Raw genomic sequence first — 18,554 nt, forward strand, 5'->3', positions numbered from 1 at the left:
ATTTGCACAATGGTACATTGATGGCACAGTCATTCTGCTTCATATTACAAATTTGTTGATAACAAATTCAGAGACTAAGTGCACAAAATTTAAACTCCACAAAAGCCAGTCTCAATTTGCTTCACTACAGAATCAGGCTCCAGCTTTGGACAGAATACACAGAAACAATAGTTTTTTGTGTAAAACCTCATCTTCATGTTAAGTGGTTTAAGATCACTTTTGGTTTGCATCATTATTATGTTGAAGAGGTTAAGGGATTTGGGTTACACGCAAGGTTTGGTCTCACCTTGAAATTCTGCACGATTTACTCGGCCATTTACAGAGTAGCTCTTCAGCATCAGAGTGTTCCAAATCATTTTATTTGCCTGCTTGGATTCCATCAATTTCTGAGCTAGCTATATAAAATAAATGTTGCAAATTAGGTTCACAGTTAAAAACTTTTCTATTGTCAACCTTCATATTTGCAAACTACTACCCAGTACTTTAATGCAACAAAGAATAAACGCACAAAATATATTACCCTGTTCCTATCCTCCAAATAGTAATACCATTTCTCAGATCACCAATTTTAATTATCCAGGTTGTTAAAAAGAAGCCTGCTTTTACACATTGCTTCATCCCAAGAGCATCTACTCTCCCATACTTTGCCTACTGAAATCTTAAAAGTGAAGCAAATGTACCTCCGAGTTGGACGACTATAGAGTACAAGGTTACATAGTGTAAATGCATGCCACTTTTAAAAAAAACATCTACCTTCACAATATACTCTCCAACAGATGGTTTAGCAAGTTATGCATTGATAGCAAAGTGGGATAGACCGGGAAATGCCAGTCATTTGTTATATAGTCATCTTTGTGTGGCTCATGTTAAAGGGGTGTGGGTATATTGGAATCCTAAAGAGCATAATAACTGCATGCAGAGATTGATGCCACGTAGCTACAGTGCCCTCCATAATGTTTGGGACAAATACCCATCATTTATTTATTTGCCTCTGTACTCCACAATTTGAGATTTGCAATAGAAAAAAATCACATGTGGTTAAAGTGTCAGATTCTATTAAAGGCCATTTTTATACATTTTGGTTTCACCATGCAGAAATTGCAGCTGTTTTTATACATAGTCCCCCCCAACCCCACATTTCAGGGCACCATAATGTTTGGGACACATGGCAGCACAGGTGTTTTTAATTGCTCAGGTGTGTTTAATTGCCTCCTTAATGCAGCGCTCTCAGCACAAATCACTTACCCAAATCAACTGTTTGGAACATCATTAAGAAGAAAGAGAGCACCGGTGAGCTTACTAATTGCAAAGGAACTGGCAGGGCAAGAAAGACCTCCACAGCTGATGACAGAAGAATTCTCTCTATAATAAAGAGTGATGGCAAGAGCAAAGTATGGAGGAGAGAAAGAACTGCCAAGATCCAAAGCATACCACATCATCTGTGAAACACGGTCGTGGGGGTGTTATGACATGAGCATGTATGGCTGCTGAAGGTACTGGCTCACTTATCTTCATTGATGATACAACTGCTGATGGTAGTAGCATAATGAATTCTGAAGTGTATAGACACATCCTATCTGCTCAAGTTCAAACAAATGCCTCAAAATTCATTGGCCGGCGGTTCATTCTACAGCAAGACAATGATCCCAAACATACTGCTAAAGCACCAAAGGAGTTTTTCAAAGCTATCAATTCTTGAGTGGCCAAGTCAATCACCCGACCTGAACCCAATTGAGCATGCCTTTTATATGAAAAAACTGAAGGGTACTAGCCACCAAATCAAGCTTAAGCTAAAGATGGCTACAATACAGGCCTGGCAGAGCATCACCAGAGAAGACACCCAGCATCTGGTGATGTCCATGAATCGCAGACTTCAAGCAGTCATTGCATGCAAAGGATATGCAACAAAATACTAAACATTACTACTTTCATTTACATGACATTGCTGTGTCCCAAACATTCTGGTGCCCTGAAATGGGGGGGGGGGACTGATAATCTGTGATTTTTTGCAGGAATGTCCAAATGCAAAAGTAAGCATAGTCTTAGAAATGACGGGTAAACTATTGTGGGGTAGTAAAATGTTTTGGACTTTGTCTTAGTCAATGTGTCGTCAATGAAATTCCCGTAAGGCGCTTTTGAGAAGTCTCCAATTGGCCTTCTTCATCAAGTTGCACAGTAAATTTCTTTACTTTTGTTAGAAATATGCAATTTACAAATACACACACACACACACAACTTCCTCCAACTAAACGAGAGTAAGTCTGAGGTCATCCTTCTCGGCCCCTCGGACTCAATCAAAATGATAGCAGGCAGCCTTGGAAGCCTTACCCCACTACTCAAACCTCACGTCAAAAACCTTGGCGTGATATTTGACTCAGCACTGAAATTTGACAAACAAGTCAATGCCATGGTAAAAGCTAGCTTCTTTCAGCTTCGGACGATAGCTAAAATAAAACAATTCCTCCAGTTTGATGACCTGGAAAAGATCCACACATTCATCTCCTCCCGCCTAGATTACTGCAACTCCCTTTACACTGGCATCAGCCAATCTTCCCTGTCCCGCCTGCAATTGGTCCAAAACGCCGCAGCGAGACTCCTGACGGGCAACCGAAAAAGGGACCACATCACCCCGATCCTGGCCTCTCTCCATTGGCTCCCTGTGCGGTTCCGTATAAACTTCAAGATCCTCCTCCATGTCTACAAAGCCCTCAATGGGCTTGCCCCCATCTATATAAAAAGTCTTCTCACTCACCACTCCACCTCCAGGCCCCTCAGATCGGCCGACTTGGGGTTGCTGAATATCCCACGGTCTAGGCATAAGCTCAGGGGCGACCGCGCCTTTGCGGTTGCAGCCCCTAGACTGTGGAACAGCATCCCCTTTCCCATCAGAACTGCCCACTCTATCGACTCTTTTAAGTCAAGACTAAAGACTTATTATCTATATTCCCAAGCCTTTCCTGACGTCCTCTGAGTGAGGGCTACATGTATATTTGTATGAGGTTTGTTTTGTTGTGCTATTCTTATAACAATTGTAAAGCACTTTGGCCAACGAGAGTTGTTTTTTAAATGTGCTATATAAATAAATGTGATTTGACTTGACTAAATGTGACTTGACAACTCTACCGACTGAGTTCACCCTTTGAGAATGTTGATAGATAAATTACTCTACAGGTATCTTCCATTATAAATATGGACGAAAGTGAACAATTTATTACAGCCTATGTTAGCATTCCATAAAGATAAATCAAAATTACTCTTGTGGCTGCCTCATTCCCATAAACCTGCCACAATCTTTGCTTTTCTAAGTGTATCATTCATATCCCCATCTAAATGTGGAAATGTGCACCATTATTTTTCAAAAATGGAGATTAAAATTTTTCCAGGGCAATCTGAGAGTTTTTCAAAATGATCTTACCGGCAATCCAGGTACCGCTCTTTCATTTATCACAAGTCAATGACCAAGAATATCTGCCAAATTTTAATATTTGTGGGGAGCACAGTACTCACCTGTTCAAACAGATTTATCATCAGTAAAGGGTAAAACGTGCTAAAATATTCTTCATATGATCTAAACCTTTCAGGCACCTCTCGTAGTGGAAGGTCACAAAGCATATCAGGTGGCCCAAATTGGTCGAACATGTCAAACATCTGATAGGTCCATTTAAGAACAGCTTTGATCAAGTAAGATTCGTCCCGCCGATGATGATCTGCCATATTCAAGGAATGAGAAGCTTGCCTGGATTGCCCAGGTGGCAAAGGTGCAATCGTAGAGCACGATTCTGCACCAGGTGTACGCAAACACGACTTTGGTCTGAAAGTCACGTCTTTGTTTTGTGTTCGAAGGACATTAGGTTCCATAGCTTTTGCAGGTTGGATTGGTCTTAATGTCTGTGGCACAGCAAACTTTACTGATGAAGGTGTCTGAAGTTGCTGCACTTTGGAAACTGCCACAGCTGGACGAGTTGGGATAACCTCCATTTCAATAGCAAGCTGAGCATTACGTGAAGTAGAGCTTGAAGCAAAGCGTTTGGCAGTAGAGGGTCTGGAGTTTTTCAGGTCAGATTGAGGTAATCCTGGTTTAGCAAAGATGCCATCTTTGGGTTCAGATACAGCATGGTTTTTGCCAAACCTTTCTGAAGATACAACATCAGTACATTCTCTATACTGGCAATCAATCACATTGGAATTGGGTATTTTTGCATTGTCCTCTTCTTTTGTGGTATCACTATCTATATCCATATCTATAGGATCCCTCTGTGTCAACATTAACATATCATCATCTTCCAGGTTGTCATCTGTACTAATATCCATATCGATAGGATCATGTTGTGTTAAATTTAAGCAATCACTTACATTAACACTTGACACATGCCCCTCAGTTGAATTTGTATTAGTTTCTCTTTCTAGTGAAGCTGCAGTAACTGCAATAGAGTTAATGGTATTTTCTACTGATGCAGATGGGAGCTTCCCACTTGTCTGAACAGAAATAGAAAAGTCTTGCCTTTCCGTAGAGGAGAGAGCTCCTTTAAGGAAAGCACTTTCTTCAGATGTATTTCTCCTCTTCTTGTCTTTATGGTGCCGCTGAGATCTCGATTGTCGTAGATACTGAAGGTCCTGGGAAGCCAGCAAATGTGAATTTCTAATTGTCGCCAATTTTTGTGGCACAATGAGTTTTGCCGTCTTAGGATGTTTGTTCTCAATGGTTCCAATTACTTGCCCATAATTACGCAATTTGTTCAGATTATCGAGGCTTCCTTGAGAAAGGTCAAAAGCTTTACGAGTTCTCTTTTTCAAACCAAGCTTTTCAACGGTTGAAGTAGGTTCGGGGTGTTTACGCACTTTTTTTGGATTAGAGGTGGGGAGTTTTGCTGAAGGATGGGTCACTTGCATATCCTTGGCAGTGTAGTTCGAAGTAGTAGCCAATGGCGTTTGAGAACTACTTTTTTCTGAGGTTTTCTTTGATCTATTTTTCTTAACTTTTTGGTCTTGACAACCATTTGTTGATTTCTTAGTCAGAATGAACTTGTTCAAACCTTTCCTGGAACTAGCTTGGGATAAATATTTTTCTCTTATTCCAATTTTGATTCTTTTGTCGTCCACTTTATCTGTAATCTTTCTTGCTTTCTTTATTTCAGGCTGAATGTCTCTCACAGTTTTTGCAGCTACCAGCTGCCGTTTACTTTTATCAGATAAATTCAGGGACTCAAAGCTATTTAGATTACTTACTGCGATCTTACAGTGTTTTTGTTTCTCTTTTTGAAGTTTGCAATTAGATTTAAAAATCAACCTAGAACATGAAACAGATGCACTGTCACCTGCAGAACTGCATGAAGACATTTGTTTGACCCCAAGCAATAATTGTTTCTCATTATCAGTTTTACTTGCCATTATTTCTTGTTCCAACTGTGCTTCTACCTCTACAGCCACCTTTTCAATGATATCCTCAGGGACATAATCTGTATCATACCCCCATTCATTAAGCATGCTATTAACATCTCCTTCATCACCATTGTCTTGTACATCAGATTCATCCTTTTCTGTTGCCATTTTCTCTTTTTGTTTCTCATGTTGCGGCTGAATGTCTCCCCAAACAGAATATATCTGCTCTTCACTTTCAAATTCAAAAATCTGTGAATCATTTTCTTCATACAAAGTTGGCGAAGGCTTGCTAGATGTAGGCATTTCTAGGGGGCAAGTATCATTTTTTTCAGTGGAGTCAGTGGTCTCCTGTACACTGGTTGTACCTACTAGATTTTGTGTTTCGGGTTTTTCAACTTCGAACACATCGGTATTGTCCTTTGTAGATTGTGAATTAGAGATACTGACATCTTCAGCATCTTCATCAATTGTAAACTCTTCCACAGATGAATCAGATTTAGATTTTTCCTTATTCTGTATGGAATCACACTGTTGTGCATGGGAGCAAACTTTTACTCTTCTCTCAATTTTGTTTAATGTTGGGATTTTGTCTAACTCTTTAGACAAGTCACTGGATAAATAAGAATGCTTCATAGCAGTAACTTTCAAAGGATTTCCATGATGTTTATTCATTTTTGAATCAACTGCATTTCTCTCTCTGGTTAACGAAATCCATTTCTTCAATTTTGCCCTTAATTCACTGAAAGGAATATCATCACCATCACTGATCTTGCTTGTACACTCTTGAAAGTGATATGAATGGTTTGCAACTTTGATGGCAGTGCTTGAATCTGCTTTAGCTTGTGACAAAGGTCTAAGTCTTAAAGCATCAGATTTTGAGAGCTTCTCACTTTTGTCAAAAAATGGAGACAAATGAAGATGAGAGGCAGTCACTTGTTCAGTACTAGTACTGCCAGCTATTGTTTTTTTGTTGAAATTGACATTCTGGTTCTGGTTTCTATTATTCATATAATCTAATTGACTATTGTCAACTTCTACTTTTGGAAATTCCTCTAATTCCTTTTCTTTCAAAGAATTGTTTTCTTTCATCATCTTCCGTTTAATATCAATAGCCCGCATCTTAACTTTCAGATTAAGTAGTTTGCTTGGATCAATCTTAAACTTGCATGATGCAGACTCAACTGATCCAATTTTCTGAGGAAAATAACCAACACCTGCTGAAGGACCACATGTTTCTCCAGTAGGAACGTTTTGGTCGTTTATGGTGGAGGTGGCTTCGGGCTTTACTGTATCGTCATTAAACGATTTCTGGAACTCGAGTAACATGGACCGTTTCCACTTTTCTTTGTGGTGAACACTCGTTGTCACTTCTAGAGACTTAGTCTGTAAATTATCATAAAGCAAAGAACCCACAGCAACAGATTCATGTTTGAGTTCACCAGTTTGTTCCAGTGCATGCCGCTGATTGCTTGGTAGGTCAGTCCTGGTGATCTTCTCTGCGAGAGGAGGAGGAGGAGGAGGAGGAGAATTGAGCACCAACGAACAATATTCTTTTTCATCTTCAACTTTCAAATCATTTGCTTCATTGGTTTTGATCTTAAGGAAAGTGTCGTCATCACACACGGACAATTCTGCTTTATACGGAAAATCTCCAACCAGAGATGATTCTTTCAATTGGTTTTCTTGACCCTTACAAGTAGCCATTTTTTCTTGATCCATGATATTTTTCTGAATAACTGAACTTCTATTGTCTGTTTGAAAAGCTGAACACTGTGGAGGAGGAGAAAGGAGCACCAACGACCAATATTCTTTTTCATCTTCAACTTTCAAATCATTTGCTTCATCGGTTTTGGTCTTAAGGAAAGTATCGTCATCACACACGGACAATTCTGCTTTATACGAAAAATCTCCAACCGGAGATGATTCTTTTAACCGGTTTTCTTGACCTTTGCAAGTAGCCATTTTTTCTTGATTCATGATATTTTTCTGAATAACTGAACTTCCATTGTCTGTTTGAAAAGTTGAACACGGTGGCTCAGGACCACTGTTACAATATCCAGGCATCTTTCCCCATTCCCCCGTGTCCTCTTTTTCACGTTTGATTAAAGGATATTTCAGCCCACTTCCTTTTCCCACTGTGTCCAGTTGTTTCATTTCAGGGGTTTTAAATTTTGCATTTTTAACTAACTGTGTTAAACATGACTGTAATTCCTGCTGTTCTCTGGCACTCAATTGCCAGCCAAGGATAAATGTGCTTCGCAGCTGCAGATTCAGTCTATCGAGGAACTGTTGAAATATGCTTCTTTGCTGAGATTGACACCCTTCTCTCAGAAAACTACGAATAAGTTGAACACATGCCTGCTGTACTGAATTGGTGATGGAAGAACATGCTGAAGATGTTACTGCAAATGCAGTCGATGAGACCTTAAAGTTATTTGTGACTGTTGTTCTCTCTGTGTTTAGGTTAAACACTCTGGCAGGAAGATTTGCACATTTCACCAATGCCTCCACCCATTTATGCGAACTGTACCAAAGTAAGTGCAGATAGTTTTTATTTCTGTGTAGTTCTATGATGGACACCAAGATAAGAATGAAGCACTCAGTCACTTTATCACAGAAATTAACTTTCCGATTCAGAACATCTTTTATCTCACAGTGGAGGTGGTGAACCACTTCACCAATGTAGGCTATGCCAAGATCTTTTAGGTCCATGACAGAATTGACAAATGGGATAAACCAGAGAAATGTACTGTTGTGTACACGCATGTCTTGTCCAATGTCGCACTGTAGTACATGCGCAAGACTTTGCATTTCATCAAACATGCTTGGGTAATATTCTGCACAGGTTGTGTGCTTCCATCCTGCATCCTGTAAAGTGCAAAAAAAATGCAGTAAACTTTCATGGAAATGCATTAAAGTTATGACAGATTTATTGTAAAGTCTACTTCTTTGTGGGGGAATAAACAATGCATTTTAATAAATACATTCATACAGAAGATGTGGATGTCACTGGCGAGGTCAGCATTTATTGCCCACCCCTCATTGTCCTTCGACATTGTGCTCAAGATCGGGTGCCATGGCTCGGAAGTCTCAGTCTACTCCAATGCGGCCGAGTAGGGTGGCATATTTCTTTCCTAAAAATACATTAATGTATCTGATGGGTTTTTACAAGAATTTGATGTTTCAAGGATTCCATTTGTGATGCGCTAGTGTGAGCCACAAACAATGTTTCTTACATTCTAAATTGTAAATTTAGAACAGCTTCTGCCAAAAATTCTCTTAATCCCTCAACCAATCCTCACATCTAAAACAAAAAGCCAATTTATTGCATATTTTTTGCTGAATTGCAAGCATTATTGTTTGATAACGTATGGTACACAGTTCACAATCTGGCCTTTTCCAAACTGAGATGCAATGAAATGCCATGCAATTGTGGAAAAATAAAAGTGAGTTCCCACAAATCCCTTCTGCACAACTTTTATTAGTTGATGAAAAGAAGAGCTGGCAGTGGCTGGAGTGTACGCCTCAAAACCTCAAATATCAAAATAAATATTGTGATAATGGATTGTATGTCAATCCTCATCATAATTTATCTGGAGACAATGAAATGAAAAAAAGTGACTTTTTAAAAACAGCATTTAACTAAACATTGAAGTGATTGTTTAATACCTTGCTTTGCTTTCTTGAGTTATAGTCGTACACAATCTGGCTGCATGAAACCACATCATCACCGTCATCATCCAGATCATGTTTTAACTTTGTATTATTGCTAAAACAAACAACAGTATAGCATTACTTACTAAATAAGTCAAAATGCCAACTAATTTCATATGCAAAGTAAGACACAAATAGCTGTAGCAACTCAGCGGGTTGTCAGGCACTCACCCAGATCTGCAATGGACATCAACTTTACCCTCCACCAAATCCACACCTTCAATCAACATTTCCTCACTCACCTGACAAATCTCCACCAGGCACTAGCACCAGCAGGACCTCGCTTTGTCTCTCCAGGCCACACTGGCAATGGACCTAATCTTTTCTTTATCCTCCACCGACTCCAGGGTGGCATAATGACAGAGTCACTGCCTAACAGCACCAGAGACCCGGGTTCAATCCTGACTACGGGTGTTGTCTGTACGGAGATTGTCCCTTCTCCCTGAGATCCCCTGCATTTTGTCCGGATGGTCGTTTCCTCCCACAAGTGGGACAGGCCCTTTAACGTTTCCAGTCTGACCTTTCATTAGCACTAGGAGAAAGAACACAAGTTAGCTTTCAGTGGCTGAGATGGAGGGGGAGGGAATGGTAGAACAAAGCAAATACAAACAGGATTTCTTGTTCACCTTATCTCCTTATCCACCTTTTCTACATAACCTATTACTGGAATCAATGGATGTTTAATCTTCTTGTACAATTTATGGTATTCTGTAGTTCACTGTTGTCTTGAAAGCCCTCCCTATCTCCCAGATGTACTGGAGGACAGAGGATCTAAGGGGGTAGAGGAACTGAAAGAAATTTTCATTAGGCAAGAAATAGTATTGGGTAGGCTAATGGGACTGAAGGATGATAAATCCACTGGGCCTGATGGTCTGCATCCCAGGGTCCTCAGGGAGGTGGCTCTAGAAATAGTGGATGCATTGGTGATTATTTTCCAATGTTCGATCGATTCAGGATCAGTTCCTGTAGATTGGAAGATAGCTAACGTTATCCCACTTTTCAAGAAAGGAGCGAGAGAGAAAACGGGGAATTACAGACCAGTTAGCCTGACTTCGGTGGTGGGAAAGATGCTGGAGTCAATTATTAAAGAGGAAATAATGGGGCATTTAGATAGCAGTAAAAGGATTAGTCCAAGTCAACATGGATTTATGAAAGGGAAATCATGCTTGACTAATCTTCTGGAATTTTTTGAGGATGTGACAAGTAAAATGGATGAAGGGGTGCCAGTGGATGTAGTGTATCTAGACTTTCAGAAAGCCTTTGATAAGGTCCCGCATGGGAGACTGGTGACTAAAATTAGAGCACATCGTATTGGGGGTAGGGTCTTGACATGGATAGAAATTTGGTTGGCAGACAGGAAGCAAAGAGTAGGAGTGAACGGGTCCTTTTCAGAATGGCAGGCAGTGGCGAGTGGACTGACGCAAGGCTCGGTGTTGGGGCCGCAATTGTTTACCATATACATTAATGATTTGGAAGAGGGAATTAGGAGCAACACTAGCAAGTTTGTGGATGACACAAAGCTGGGTGGTAGTGTGAACTGTGAAGAGGATGTTAGGATGGCGGGACAATCATATGAGGAAAGATTGAAAAGACTAGGCTTGTATTCACTGGAGTTTAGAAGGATGACGGGGGAACTTATAGAAATATATAAAATTATAAAAGGACTGGACAAGCTAGATGCAGGAAAAATGTTCCCAATGTTGGGCGAGTCCAGAACCAGTGGCCACAGTCTTAGAATAAAGGGGAAGCCATTTAAGACTGAGATGAGAAAAAACGTTTTCACCCAGAGAGTTGTGAATTTGTGGAATTTCCTGCCACAGAGGGCAGTGGAGGCCAAGTCACTGGATGGATTTAAGAGAGAGTTAGATAGAGCTCAAGGGGCTAGTGGAATCAAGGGATATGGGGAGAAGGCAGGCACGGGTTATTGATTGGGAACGATCAGCCATGATCACAATGAATGGCGGTGCTGGCTCGAAGGGCCGAATATTCCCACATGTATGGAATAGAATTAGTGCATGGGTGATCGCTGGTCAACGCGGACTCCAGGGGCCGAAGGTCTTATTTCCTCACTATCTCTAAACTAAACGTTTCCTCATTCAACCCGACAACCGAGTTCCTTCAGCACAGTCTTTTTTTGTAAACCAGCATCTGCAGTTCCTTGTTTCTACATTTGCATGCAAGATGTTTGGTTTTCATAGTTTTAATAAGGCAGAATAGCTTTGGGTAAATGGGATTAACAACGTTACCCATTTGTGCTAAAATACAAGCATTGTATTGCTGTCGTTCTTGAATCACAGATTGACACATGTGAACTATTTACCTCATTGTATGCTTACGTACACTAGAGATCCTTCCTCTGTGTTTCAGCCACTCACAGCACAAGAGGTAGCTATAGTTGATGTTAAATACAGCAACCGAGAAGTAGTTGGAGCGCTTCGGAAGATTCTCTGCAGAAAAGAGCTGGTGTCTATGCTAGGTCACAGACACTGGGTGGGTGGTGGATGATGTTTGTGGGGGGGGGGGGGGAAAGAAGTGAGTGGAAGTAAGCAGGGATTAGAAAGAATTAGAGGAAGAAGTCATTAGTTGGGGGAGGAGGATGGCAAGTATCGAAAATTAATAATGCGGCTGAGGAAGAAGTGTAGGCAAACACACAAGCTTGAGGGAACCCTCATGCCGCTGCTCCTGAAGTTGGTGTTTTTTCAATCTAAGATTTATTCTTCCCCTCCACACAATTGTATTGTCATAGCCAATCTGTTTCTACAAATGACTATATTTGCAAGTAGTGGTCTCACATACTAAACTAAATCCCAAACATAATTCCAACAGTTCAAGGGATGAAAGCAGTTAAAATGTTTCAAAATTAACCAAAGTATGAATCCATTTAAATCATTCAACTCTGAAGCAAAAAAAGACATCACAGGTTGCTAGGTACAGAATTGATAAAGCAAGATGTTAGTGAATCTATTTATTATTATTATTATTTTTTTTTTTTTTTTTTTTAAAAGAGTCCTCACAGAAAAGCTTTAAGACCACATTTTACTTAAAAACACAACTGCATAACCAAACATTTTCAGATCCTTCAAAGAGAGAGAAAGAGAGAGAGGACCGCATCCCATCTTCTGCAACTGCAATCACGTATATGCTCAGTAAGCCGTGACTCATTTGTGTTTTCTTAGATGCTGCCCTCAAATCAATGGATTGAGACTTGAAATACAACTCAGTGACAAGAATAATTGTAATTCAAATGAAAGCAATAATCAAGCATGAGCAAAATACCCCTATATTAGATACATGTTAATGAGTATGCAATTTACACTTCTGTGTGGTACCAATCAAGACAACACAACTCTATTGCTTTATTCACTAATTTAAGTTTAAAGAAAAGAAAATATTAATTGGAATATTCTGGCCTTTCTTGCATGCACCATCAACCAAGTTGTGAAAGATAACATTTCTAAGGCAAGACAAAAAAAAAAAAAACGGAACCCATGTAAAAGTTCATATTTGTTTTGACTCCAGTAACTCTCTTTGACTGAACGCAAAAGTAGTGGATCCATAAAGGGCCTGTTCCACTTTCACGACCTAATTAACAACCTTTTTTACTCGTGGACATTTTTCATCAGGCTAGAAAAACGCCCCGACCTACTTGATGCCATGAGTACCAACGACTAGCATCACAGCCTGCTACGCTCGACCCACGACCTCGTGACAACCATGCTGCGAGTATGAGAAGGGAAAACTCGGCAGAGGTCGTGAAACTAGGACAGGCTTTGGCTGTGTCTAATCCTATATCCAAGCAACTGGGTTACCCGTTTTTCCATTTTACTCCTTGTGGCAAGATACAGTTGAACGCTTATCTTAATCTCTTCACTGCACCTCTCAACTTAAATGGAAGTGTTCCTAGGGCACAGCTTTGACCATATTTTTGGTCCAGATATCTAACATTCTATTACTAACAGCTCAGCAATCATTTTCAGTTCTGTGATGCATCTTTAGGTATACAAATGCATTAATAATTCCACTAATAGTTAAATCTTTTGATTTTATTGAATAAAATTTATAACCACAGGTTTAATTTCCTTCTCATCAGCTTTCAATTTCTGTGTCTAACTTACCAACCTTGAATTACGAATATTTTCAATTTCGCTGTTGTAACTCTGGCTTCTGATAATGGTCTGAAATGCCTCAGTGGGGTCAATGAGGTGTCCCCAGACTTTTGATCCAAGTCGATCAAGGATTACCATGAAACACTGCAGAGCTGGCCAAAATGGATCAGAAGCATCACCTACAGTTCAAATTGGTGCAAAAGAAAGTCATTGACAAATAGCAACTTTAAACATTTTCCCAGCCTATAACACCAATAAAGATGCTGTACTAAATATCAAACTTCAGTATATCAATTTTCAGTGGTTAAATTAATAACATTTTAGCAGTGTAAACAGCTGAATTAGCCACAAGACTTATGGCAGTGGCACCCTCTTGCACATGGGTTCAAAATACTTGTTTTAAACTCCAATAATGGCAGTTTTAAAAGGGCAGAATTTATAGGGATGTACCATCAGTTGTGGACACCCCATGATCCAGCATCAGAACGAGACTGAGGTGAATAGTGATCACATAAGTTGCAGCAGGTTTGACAACACAACAATGACCCTATTCATTTGCATTGAAAGTAAATTTTCCAAAGAATCAACACGTATTTACAATTTGTTAAAATTAATGGCTTTTACGCTTTTTAAATTTTGTGACATATTTAAACTGTTTTATTTTGTTTATTTAAGTTAAATGTTTCATTTTTAGACAATCAAAACGTATTTAAAATCAAAAACAATGGTGTTTTTGATTTTAAATAAGTATTGATTGTCTAAAAATTCAACTACTCAACTATCTTGGTAGCTCAGGTACTTGGTTTAAGTAGTTTTCACGGGTCAAGCTTGTTCTGGCATCTCCACCTGCTGCAGATATGAACCAGGCACACACACTAACCATGGAAGTAACAGCATTGCATTGAGGAAGACAGTGGTGCCATGTGGGGAGTTCAATTAAGGATCAGACCAGTTTGGGAGCGTGTAGATTCAAGCAACTTAGAAGTTCCAACTTTCAACATAAGTCCATGCTGAGTGTGGACACTTCAACATGGCAGAAGGTCCTGGCCCAAGAGGACTACATATAATCAGCACAAAAATAAGAATCAGTAGCACATTCTCATTTATTTTTGTGAATAGTTAAAATATTCATTAATCTGATCCCAGATATTAAGGTGATATTAAGGTAATAAGAGGCCAGAGCAAGATCATTCAGCTAATCTATACCGAAAGAGGTTGAGATTAAATTTAGAACTTAGTTTAGCCGAGTTAAAGCCATTTATTAATTTATTATTTTGTCAAGGAAACATAATTGCAGTTATTTGCAAATTATAACTTAAAATATCAAAAGGAGAGAAGATAAGCCATAAGGAACACAATGGAAGGCTGAATTCACGTGGGTCATTATTTGCAAACAATTGCTTTGATTTGCACGAGTTTTTTAAAATAGCCAACAGTCTTGAATTATCTCTTTGGAAGGATAATTTCTTCCCCTCAACATTGACAAAAAGGTTGCTGGTTTATGGAAATTCATGAGCTTCATCTCAAACAAAGAGCGCTGATGTCTTAAATTAAAAAACAATAATTTTGTTTTATGTTTGCTAATCTTGCATGTTATAAAATTCGTCTGCATAAAAGTTTTTTTCATTCTAAATTTTATTACATGCAGGTGAAGCAGGAACATAAAAATATGCAGAAATTGAATAATGTATAAAATCAATCTATTTTCTGTTTGCATGGCCAAATTTGCATACAGGAAATCAAAATGAAACTTATGACTACAGGAAACAATAATAATAAAAGGAAGTAGTTCTACTGAAGGTGGTGGCGCTTTTATTTTCCCAACTGAAGCTGCTCTTTCTTATCACAAGACTACAATATTTAGAAATGAACAGAAGTAGTTAATCCAGTCTCTCGTGCCTGCCCTGCCATTAAGAACATGATTGATCTTCTTCAACTCAACTCCCCCCCTCCCCCGGATTCTCACATCCTTTGATTCAACGAATGTCCAAGATCAGTCGTGAATATATTTAGTAACCACACATCCCTTCGGAACAAAGAATTCCAAGGATTCATGACTCTCACCTCATTTCTTATCAGGCCAACCCTTTGACACAATGCCCCTGGTTCTAGACAATCCTTTTAGTGGAAACAACCTTCTAGCATCTATTCTGGCAATCTTCTCTGGAATCTTAGAAGGCCCAAGAGGTCACCTTTTAATCTTTTCAGAAAGTATGGACCAATCTTACTCACTTTCTCCTCTTGGACAATTCATCTCAACAATCAAACTAATGAATCCAACTCCTATCCAACTATATCCTTCCCTGGGAACAGAAACCCAATTTAAATTCACCAGAACCTTGTATAACTGCCTACTTTTGTATTCCAATCCCTTTACAATGAATCATGTGTTTGCTTAACTATACTTCAAACCAGAACATAAAGTTGCTGCATTTCATGAATCAGCATACAAAAATCCATCTGTAGATAACTAGTTGTTCACCATTTTTTTTTAAAATAGATTTCCTTCTCCCTAACAATGTGTCTTCTTCACAACTCATTTTCCCCACCTACATTTCCATCATCAAATTTGGCTATGTTACACCAGGTCTTTATATTTGCAGGAAGTTAAAATGTGAAGAGTCAAATGTGGAAGATAGACAGGCAGCATCTTTGGAGAGAAGGAATGGGTGACGTTGCAGGTCAAGACCCTTCTTCAGGCTAAATTATGTGGATTATTTGGGTCGGACAGGTTATATACAATGTTCATTAACACGATTAGCTAAAACAGATGATTTTATCTGCTACTAACCCAATAAAAATAACCAATTCTGTACCTTTATGCCACACCTCACGTTGTATGACATACCATGTACAGAAATATCTAGACATACCTGGTTTGCTTTTCATCATGGTGTTCAGAATGGACTTCATGAAGTCATTCTGTTTATCATGGGAAAGTAGTAACGAGTCCATAGCTTGTTCATCCAATACCAACAACAGCATGCAGACACCTATTTAAACAAAACATTATGAAAACAAGCATCTCAACAATCCAATTCTCAGCATAAAGTATGGGGTGGGAGATTGCAACCTTCACGTGGTCCACCCTGTTTCAACAAATGCAATCAACCTGACGTGCACAAACAGAACAAGTTGTCTTACAACTTTAGGCTGTGCACGCCATACGCAACAAGAAGCAGCATAAAGTATATTTTGAATATTTGAATGCAAACCATTTCCTATTTAATATTCCAACATTTTAATTTGCAAGCAACTTTGAAGTTACTGTCAGGCACCTCACTCACATGAATAGAATGTTTTACTTTGACAGATTAACACAGCAGGTTTCTCCTTCCAAAAGGAAAAAAAAGAACAAGTCACAGTATTTTCTAAGAATAGGAAGCATACTGGCCGGTTGCATCACAGCAAGAATGTGCAGAGAGTTGTAGATGTAGCTGCGCCATCACAGACCAATTATTGTCTCCATCTATACTTCAAGCTGCCTCAGAAAAGCATAATCAAAGACATGTCCCACCCCGTTCCCATTGGCCCGCGGTTTATTCTACAGCAAGACAATGATCCCAAACATACTGCTAAAGCAACAAAAGAGTTTTCAAAGCTAAAAAAATTGTGAATTCTTGCGTGGCCACGTCAATCACTTGATCTGAACCTAATTGAGCATGCCTTTTATATGCTGAAGAGAAAAATGAAGGGGACTAGCCCCCAAACAAGCATAAGCTAAAGATGACTGCAATACAGGCCTGGCAGAGCATCACCAGAGAAGGCAACTGGTGATGTCCATGAATCGCAGACTTCAAGCAGTCATTGCATGCAAAGGATATGCAACAAAATACTAAACATGACTACTTTCATTTACATGACATTGCTGTGTCCCAAACATTGTGGTGCCCTGAAACGGGGGCACTATATATAAACACTGCTGTAATTTCTACATGGTGAAACCAAAATGTATAAAAATGGCCTTTATTAAAATCTGACAATGTGCACTTTGACCTCATGTGATTGTTTCTATTACAAATCTCAAATTGTGGAGTACAGAGACAAATAAATAAATTATGGGTCTTTGTCCTAAACATTATGGAGGGTACTGTAATAGCAAAATATCAACACTTTGTGAAAAAGATTTTCCTATCACAGCCAATACAGAAAAAGACATCTAGGCCATTGAGAATATTTGAATTTTCAAAGGGATGACTTTTACCTACTCGTGACAGGTAAACTTGAAGAATCTTTTGCAATATTAATTTTAGTAATGTTGCAATATCCATTTTTGAACAACAAATTATGCAACAGTGTCCTGTTATCCATTACCAGTTTTAATTTTCTTGCATACAGACCAATAGCATTTTGAAAATCACTCACCGAGCCAATAGTTCTTATGGTTGTTAACATCGTAAAGATGGGATGGTAAAAGAATTAACTTTCCCTCTTGCATTCCATAACTATTATAAAAATCTGTATTTTCAAAGAGGTCCAATTCAATCACTTTCAATAAACAGGTTATCACTTCCTGCAGGTCATAGAAGTCATCTCGCTCCACCTTTCCAAGAGATCTGGCAGCAAGGATTGCCCATTTCCTGATCTAAAAATGGAAATAGTCATATGTCATTTAATAGTTTTCAAAAAGGCAAGCAAAAACTTTTGAGAATTAGCTGCAACCAGCTGATTTTCATCCCAGACTCCTAAAGATTTCCCAGTCCAGCAACTACAAAGAACAAAAGACCAACATTGGTTCTTTCTGCATCAAACCCCCATAAAACATTAGAATAAAATCTGCAGATTTTTTTTGTGAAATAATGTCATTTGAATTTATGAGAGGAATTCTTCAATAGTATGGTCAAAAAGAGATAAATCATCAACCAGCATCTTTCCTACAAAAAATATAAAAATGTACAAAGCACAAACAAAAACGCTGGATATATAAAAACAAGGCTATAATTTTCTTTTTGACAATTTGCATTTGCTCAAATATCATCCGAATCTTGACGTTATGTTTAATCAATCCCTCACGCCGTCACATTTTGTATACTGTACAAAGATTTATGTTAATATTTAATTATGAACATTAAATGCTGTTATTTTGGAAGTAGTACATCCTGCACTGTGGTACTTATCAATGCCCTTTACTATTCATAAAGTAAGACTATAGCTGGCATGATAGCTTTTACTTGTCCACTCGCAAGTCATGATGAGCTTGCAGCGCTTTTGGTTATCGCTGGCTAAGAATCTAAGATTTCCTATTGTGTTGTTGGAGAGGGAGCTCCAGGAGTTATAGCCAGCAGCAATGTGGATGTTTGATACATTTCCAAACCAGGACTTGGAAGAGAAATTACAGGTCACAGGCTTGGGAAA

The 18,554-nt window shown here is 38.9% G+C and overlaps 1 protein-coding gene across 4 annotated transcripts in view; it reads right to left on the minus strand.

Moving 5' to 3' along the window:
• setx (senataxin) overlaps positions 1-18,554 on the minus strand; it is an 84,614-nt gene that overhangs the window by 32,282 nt on the left and 33,778 nt on the right. For all 4 annotated transcript variants that reach the window (XM_033049380.1, XM_033049382.1, XM_033049381.1 and 1 more), the window contains 6 exons: positions 17,565-17,784; positions 16,073-16,192; positions 13,213-13,378; positions 9,049-9,148; positions 3,508-8,247; positions 287-395 (listed from right to left, as the gene is read on the minus strand). In XM_033049380.1, coding sequence (XP_032905271.1) covers positions 287-395; positions 3,508-8,247; positions 9,049-9,148; positions 13,213-13,378; positions 16,073-16,192; positions 17,565-17,784 — 5,455 coding nt within the window. The remainder of the gene's footprint in view (positions 1-286; positions 396-3,507; positions 8,248-9,048; positions 9,149-13,212; positions 13,379-16,072; positions 16,193-17,564; positions 17,785-18,554) is intronic.

The sequence above is a fragment of the Amblyraja radiata genome, chromosome 32 (assembly GCF_010909765.2).
Source record: "Amblyraja radiata isolate CabotCenter1 chromosome 32, sAmbRad1.1.pri, whole genome shotgun sequence".
Classification (NCBI taxonomy): domain Eukaryota; kingdom Metazoa; phylum Chordata; class Chondrichthyes; order Rajiformes; family Rajidae; genus Amblyraja; species Amblyraja radiata.